At 32.1% G+C, this 8,018-nt stretch overlaps 1 protein-coding gene across 1 annotated transcript; it reads left to right on the top strand.

Annotated features, from left to right (window-relative positions):
• The first annotated feature begins 4,333 nt into the window (after positions 1-4,333).
• Positions 4,334-5,984, top strand: LOC122135672 (histidine ammonia-lyase-like). Its single transcript, XM_042715903.1, has 5 exons — positions 4,334-4,742; positions 4,870-4,917; positions 5,127-5,282; positions 5,573-5,755; positions 5,867-5,984. The coding sequence occupies exons 1-5, from the start codon at positions 4,569-4,571 to the stop codon at positions 5,960-5,962; spliced, it is 657 nt and encodes a 218-aa protein (XP_042571837.1). The 5' UTR covers positions 4,334-4,568; the 3' UTR covers positions 5,963-5,984.
• The last annotated feature ends 2,034 nt before the right edge of the window (positions 5,985-8,018 follow it).

The following is an 8,018-nucleotide window of genomic DNA, read 5'->3' as shown; positions in this document are numbered from 1 at the left end:
TTAAAGGAATATGAGTAACATGCATAAACTAACAATGAAAAAAATTAATTGTAATTTCTTTATTAATCTCAGTTCATATTAATTGTAACATTTACTTATACATTATTAAAATTCACAGTTTTATTTGTTAATATTAATTAATGGACTTAATCTAACATGAACTAACAATGAACAGTTGTGTTTTTGTTAATTAACGTTAACCAGGATTAATAAATACTGTAAATACTATTATTGTGTTAATTAATTTTAACTAATGAACCTTATTGTAAAGGGATTTTGTGGCATGATTAAAATATTTATTCATTTATTTTTAAGAATACATTGTTTTCTTTACAAAAAAAAAAAAAAGAAAAAAACAACAAGGTTATGGTGGGGAACTTTGGGGCCAATTTTCGGAAGTATTAAAATCAGAAATGTGAAGCTTCTAATTTTTATAAAAGCACTTACATTAATTCTTTTGTTGAGACTTGTGTATTCTTTGAGCTATAAACTTGTTAGATTTTTTTTACAGTTGTTTATTTATGTTGTTATGGCAATGCAAATTGTAAGATTGGATAGAACTCTTTTTTTTACTTTTTTTTAAAAAAAAGTTTTTTTAACTTTTTTACTGTTTTTACTTTTTTAACTTTCATTATTGTCATTATTTTGTCAAAGTGGTTTAGGGTTTTATTTTCACATTAAAATTATGCTAACATATTTACATGATGTGCCATGATCTTTGAAAAAAAAAGTATGGAAAAAAAAAACATGTTAAAACACATATTGTTGAGATCTTGTAGCTATACTACAGTATTCACCTCTATGAAGTGCCAAGAGACTCATTGTAAGCCAGATCAGATTTTTTTTAAAAAATAAAAAGGAGGGTCGAGTCGAAATTAATTTTTGTGATAATTAACATCATGCCACAAATGCATTGTCATCTGTTGTCTTAATTTGATTTCTGATACCAAAGTCTTAATTGTACCCAACTACCTTATTTTACACTTTACATTTCCCTTTATGTCCAACCACAAATAATATTCTAACCCTAAATAAATCCCCCCTTATAAAAATATGAACATTTCAGCAAATGATTTTAAGACATGTTTCTGGCCTCAGAGCTCCAAAATATGTAGAGTGCTTTGCACCTGAGGGGTGTGATCCAACACAAGGGGCTCCTCTCATGCCTCATGCCCCAGGCTGGAGCAAACGTCTGCGGGTTAGGGTTTTTTTTTTTTTAGCTGGAGTCTAGCCAACAGCAGGACATAGTGAATGATGAACTTGTGAGGGCCTGTATCAGAGAGTCGGGGGCCTGGAGAAACTGAGGTGTGAGAATATTTAAAGGAAAGACTTTGAAAAAGACGTACAGTGTGTGTATGTGGTTGAATGGATGACAGAGAGAAGAGTTTTGAAGATGCTGCCAGAATATGTCGCACATGCCTACTTAAAATATTCCTCACTGTCACCAGACATTCGTAAACATGCCAAAATTGCCACCTTTTACTGTCCCTCAGAGTCAAGTCTGTGTCACTGGATAATCTTTGAAGTTGCTGATGCATTGTAGACTTTATGGAAGCTCAATATTTTTTTAAGTTGCTGATGCATTGTAGACTTTATGGAAGCTCACAAAAACGACGTTCACTGTCAGTCCTCGAGGGAGCGCTATAGTGCCAACAGCCACGGTCTATGGAAGCTCACAAAAACGACGTTCACTGTCAGTCCTCGAGGGAGCGCTAACTGTCTAGAATGACCTGCTTCTTTATTGAAGCTGTCTCAAAAAGAAGTGAAACATAAATTACTGAATTAATTTTTAAAAATTAAATGAAAAATGCAATAATTTGGAACATTTAATCAAACAGGAAGATGTGTCTGTGAAGGAGGGTTATTTTATTTACAGTGACATACCATTATAGTTTTTATTAATATTTTGAATGTTTTTATTTTCTTTTCTTTTTTTAATTTTAAAAGGTTTAGTAATTTTGTTGTGTTTTTCAGGAAGATGTGAATATGTCTATATAATTAATCTTTTTTGTATTATTATTTCAGTTTAAGTTATTTTAGTACATCAAGATAAACTAAATGAAAATGTCAAAATGTTGCCTTGGCAAAATTTTATTAATTTGATTTATTTATTTAATTTGATTTTGTTTCAGTTATAAAAGGTTTAGTAATTTTGTTGTGTTTTTGTACACAAGTTTGTTTTATTTCAAGTAACAAATAGTTTTAGTAGGTTAACTATAATATTTGTGATTTGGGTTTATGTTAAGTTTTATTTTAAATTAAATGTGCCTATATAATTTAATTCAAGATGCATTCTTCACATATTATCTTTCATAATTTGGCTTCTCATGTACATCTTGTTTTAAGGGAGCTTAGATATTTTTATATATTTTTTGTGGACCTGTTTGTGACTGATTCATTAAAAAAAAAAAAAAAAAAAGTAAGTACAGTACACGTACAGTTTGACTGTTATTAATTTACTATCCTTGCTGCTGAAAAGCTACTTGAATTCAAAAATAGCAATGCTACTCAGAAATTGATATTTAATACTACCTGAAGTGACATATATGTTATATTTAAGACACCTTGAGCTTTGGTGATGATAAAATTCAATCTACCAAACACATTAACATTTTTTTTTTATGATACCTTGAGTTTTGTTTATGTTATATTTAAGACACCAGATTGCCCACATTTCTTCATTGAGAAGAGTTGAGCTGCAGTACTGATGTTTAAATGTGTTATCTCATCAGCACTGCTGTCACTGTCTTTGCAGAGCTCTCTACTAACCTTAAAAAAAACAGTTGTAAATGGCTGTGGGAACAATCTCTGCCTCTTGTGCAGTCATTTCAAATTTTGGAATGGTTTGTCTCCTTTAGTTGCAGGCATACTATATAATATAAGACGATGCACACATTCTCAAACACACATTCAAAAAAAAGGAAGCTGTTTTATTTAGGGGGAAAAGTAAAAAAAAAATTTAACATGAATTATCATTGTGTTTTTCCTCATTATGGGACATTTAACTTGCAGATTTAAGTAGCTGTAACACCCAACAGTTAGCCCAAAACTAAAAATGTTCACATGCATCTGATCTAGTGAATTTAGGGAAAGGCCTTCATAAGATTAATGTAAGTGGGTTTATGGTGGACTGTGAAGATTTTACATTTATGAACAATATTTCTCAAAGGAAATGCATTAGCACTGTTATCTGACCCTCAGTTGACCCCAGAGGCTGAGCAAAAGGTTGTGCAATCGAGAGAGCTTCTGGACACAATTGTGAAAGAAAACACAGGTGAGCTTGGCATCCACTTACATAAAGGAAATATATGCGGTTTATTTTGTAAGTGATCAAACTTCTGTTTTTTTTTTTTAGCCTTTTCTTAAAAATAAAGGTTCCAAAAGGATTTTTTTTTTACAGCAACGCCGTAGAAAAAACATTTTGGGTTCCTCAAAGAACCTTTGAGTGAAGAGTTCTTAATAGAACCATTTTTCTTAGTATGAAGAAAAAAAATTATATCTAAAGAACATTTTGTAGAATGGAAAGGTTCCATGGATGTTAAAGGTTCTTCATGGAGCTATAGATGTCAACAAAGAACCTTTATTTTTAAGTGTACAGATGATAAAATGTCACAAAAAAAAAATATTTTTGACTTGGAATTGCACAGCTATTTCTTCTGAAAATATAAAAATGTAGTGCATGAATATTTAACTAATCCTCATTATTATTGAATAGTGTGGGCTTTTATAAGTTTAAACAATATCAGTATTTTCTTTTTCCTTTTCTAGTTGTGTATGGCATCACTACGGGGTTTGGTAAATTTGCTCATACTGTCATCCCAGTCAGCAAGCTCAAGTATAGATATATATATATATATATATTTTTTTTTTTTACTCCTGAATCCTTTTGCATTTAAATTAAGAGCATCTGGTGTGACATATTTTAGTCAAATGAAACCAGTCAAAAGGCTGGAATAATTAGGATTTTTTTTACAGTAAATACAGTAAAAACAGTAATATTGTAAAAGGATCATGTGATACTAAAGACTGGAAAAATTCAGCTTTGCATAACAGGAATAAAACACATTTTTAAACATATTCAAATAGAAAACAGTGATTTTTAATTGTTTTTATATTTTTTTATATTGTTATTTTTTTTGTAATTTTTATTATTTTTATTTTGTTTTTGTTAGCATAAATGTTTTCTTTATTTTGCATAAAGAAAAATCATAATGATTCCAAACTTTGGACCAGTAGTGTGAACACATTTTGTATGACAATTCTACGATACTTATTCCTTCCTGCGATGAATTGACTGACATTATTGGACCAACTTTGATTTGGTCTACTAGATTATTACTGTTGGTTATATGTCACTCTAGGTCTGGGAAGCCCTTTAAGTCCTGAAAGAACTCGAATGCTACTTGCACTGAGGATCAATGTTTTGGCCAAAGGGCACAGCGGGGTTTCACTGGAGACGCTGCACAGCATGATCCACGCCTTCAATGGTACATTAATGCATCCCTCATTATTTTAACTGAAGAGAGTACTGTTGGAGTTTTTGGTTTCTTTGGCACAGCATATGAAACATGGTGTGCCATTTCAAAGAATACTTTTATGTTAGTTGCTGCGTCTTTGAAATAATATTAGCAAAAGGTTTCTTTGAAATTCTCCCTCAAAAGAGTTTTATCAAAGCTGATATTTTACCGTTTTCTTTCATTTCTCTTACCAGCCACCAGAGCGGCTGGGCAGATGCCAAATACGTGAGCACATATTCATTGGGTGCTTTGGTTGCAAATCTTTGTCCTAATGATAATGAAAGCAATGCATAAACATATTTACTCCTCGTTTAGCCTTTAAAGTCATATTTGACCTTCGTATTGCCTGCAGGTTTTGGAAGCACATGGTCTGAAGCCCATATCGCTGAAGCCAAAGGAGGTACAGCTAATCACTCCATTGTACAGTCAATATGTTTATTGCTGTTGACTTCGAGGTGTTTTGTGGGTCAGAAATGTGTGTCCTTGACCTGCCTGGTCCATTTTAACAGTGGAGCCCCTCTTAGAACCTACTGTAACCTTTAGAACAAGTCATTTTTATTGTATAGCGAAGTTACAATTATACAAAGTTATGTTTATCTCTGTCTGCAGGGGCTGGCTCTGATCAATGGGACTCAGATGATCACTTCTTTGGGAGCAGAGGCCGTGGAGAGAGCCGAGGCCATCGTCCGGCAGGCTGACATCATCGCTGCCTTGACCCTGGAAGCCCTCAAGGGGACCACCAAAGCCCTTGATAGTGGTGAGCTCGTGTAAACAAGTGATTGATGTGCTGCAGTGGTCATTTTGAGGTGATGGCTTACTGATTTAATTTATGAGAAGCAAGAATGTGCAGATGGTTGCTTCTGTGAATATCTGTTGATTTGGAAAATGTGGAGCTGAAAAAGATGATTGTTTCAAGACCATTAAAAACAAGTTAGCAAAGAATCCTGTTTGCAAATTGCAGCACATTATTTCAGCCATGCATACCAACAAACAAATACCATTCAAATGTGCTTTGTCAAAGCATATGTTCAAGGAAAAGGTTTGTTTTTGTGTAGGTGTTCTGCTGGTCCCATCTTTCCTACATCTGGGTTTGGGCCCTGTTGATCGTCCACTGTGCAAACTTTTGGAAATGGTTTGTGGTGCCAGGAGTGGTGTTCCTCATTGAGAAACTTGTTGGAATAGCAGTGTCCCGCATGGGTGGGCTGTACATAGTTGAAGTCAACTTATTGCCCTCAAAGGTAAAAATCTGAGCCAATGTACATATTATGGTGTATGTTGTTTACTGGAACATTTAGTTAGTCATCCATGCTGAAAGCTTCACCTCTACTGCCTTTTTTTGTGTTTGGAAGGTAACACATTTGGTAATCAAGAGGCCTCCATTCTTTCACTTCAAACCTGGGGATTATGTGTATATTAACATTCCCGCTATCGCCAAGTACGAGTGACATCCGTTTACCATCAGCAGCGCTCCTGAGCAGCAAGGTAACACAACTACAAAGCATACAGTTATGTTATTCTTGTACACTTCTATTAGATTGCAGAGATTTGCTTATATTTTAGTTGTACTCTATGTGCATTTAAATGCAATTAAAATGCATTGCAAAAAAATATTTTTTGTCAACGCTTTAATTGTTTCTTTTTGTAAAACAAATTGTAAAACAATCAAAACATCTGTAAAAAAAAAAAAAAAAAAAAAAAAAAATATATATATATATATATATATATATGCTAATATAAATATATATATATATATATATATAGGGAACAAAATAAATTAATGCAAATAAAAGCAAATATGTTTAATACAATAAGACTTTTTTTCAATGAATCTGAGACTTTTTTTCAGACAGTCTGTCTTGACGTATTTACTTTTCTTATGAAAACAAAAGAAAAAAAATGTTTTACACAAAATTACACAACAAAGCAAATGTTTAACAAAATAAGATTTTTTAAGCAAATCTGAGAATAAATTCTGTTTTAAAACATCAAAGCAAAAAAATCACATAAAAAAGCAAATGTTTAAAACAATAAGATTTGTGTTTTTTAAAACAAATCTGAGACTTGTTTTCAGACATTCTGTCTTGACTTAAGTTTATTTTTCTTACAAAACATTTTTTTATAACAAAACAGAACAAGACTTTTACACAAAACAAAATTTACACAACAAAGCAAATGTTTAACAAAATAAGATTTTTTAAGCAAATCAGACAGAAGTGACAGAAGTTCATTACTGTGATGTGTTATTGGTGCAGTTCTTTAGGTGGGGTCATTTTGTAAGCACATCATTGACAATACAGTACAAAGACTTAATGATTTTCTTTTATTAAATCAATGGGCTTCTCTCCAGTTTGCCATTTAATATTTTGGAAAGACAAGTTCAAATTGCAAAGTAAGAACTTCAAACAAGTTTAATAAAATAGACATTTACACTTCTTCTCCATGTCAGTGTTATTTTAGTTTCATTATGATACTATTATAGTTTTCACAAATAATTTGAATTAGTTTTTATTTTTAAGTTTATAGTTTTCATTTTCATTTTATTTGTGTATATATATATATATATATATATATATATATATATATATTATATATATATATATATATATATATATATATATATATATATATATATATAATATTTCTCAGTTAACGTTAATTTTGTCTCAAGTAATGGAAATGTTTTTATGGTTTCAGTTTTAGTAAACTATATAACTCTGCTCCATGTAGAATTAAATTTTCAAGTCCACAAGCTGCAACAAAACTGTGGCGTCTAATAAGGACGATGTTGTTGAACTGACCATGTACCAGACAAGTGGAACACAAACAAACTCCCAGAAGCCCATCAGTGACCCAGTAGCCCAGGCAGAAGTGGGAGATGCCTCTCCGGCTATATTAGAAAAGTGAGTTTCTGTCTGAACAAAGCAGAACATACATTCCCTTATATGTAAGATACACATTAGCCAGACTTATTTTCTGTTGTCTTCCAGCTTACAGCTAAATTAAGTGAAACTCACAGATATTGTAACATTAAGGTGAGTAATTTGTTTTAATGTCTCCAGTTCAATGGTACTTGATTGCTAACCACTCACCACTACAGAAAATGTAATCTAATTTATTTCAAAGTAATTGTCTTACAAGGAATTGTAAACCTTTGGTAATGCGTTTTGTTGTTGTTTTTTGTTAGTGCTATTGTGGACGGACCTTTTGGCACCCTGACCCGACAGATCTTTGCATCTGAACATGCAGTGCTTATTGGCGTTGGAATCGGCATCACTCCCTTTGCATCCATTTTGCAGAGTATTATGTTCCGGTGAGACTAAAGTTTTCTTTGCATTAAAAAAACCACATGCAAATTTTTTTAAATTGTATGTAACATTTATTTTTGTCTTTTTATTTTTTTTCAGTTATCGCATGAGAAAGCAAAACTGTCCCAACTGCAACTATTCCTGGTATGAAATCATAAAAGACAACGAAATGAAACTGAGGAAGGTGAGAGTGGTG

The sequence above is a fragment of the Cyprinus carpio genome, chromosome A25, assembly GCF_018340385.1.
Source record: "Cyprinus carpio isolate SPL01 chromosome A25, ASM1834038v1, whole genome shotgun sequence".
Taxonomy (NCBI): Eukaryota; Metazoa; Chordata; class Actinopteri; order Cypriniformes; family Cyprinidae; genus Cyprinus; species Cyprinus carpio.
This window is presented reverse-complemented; position numbering and strand designations above follow the sequence as displayed.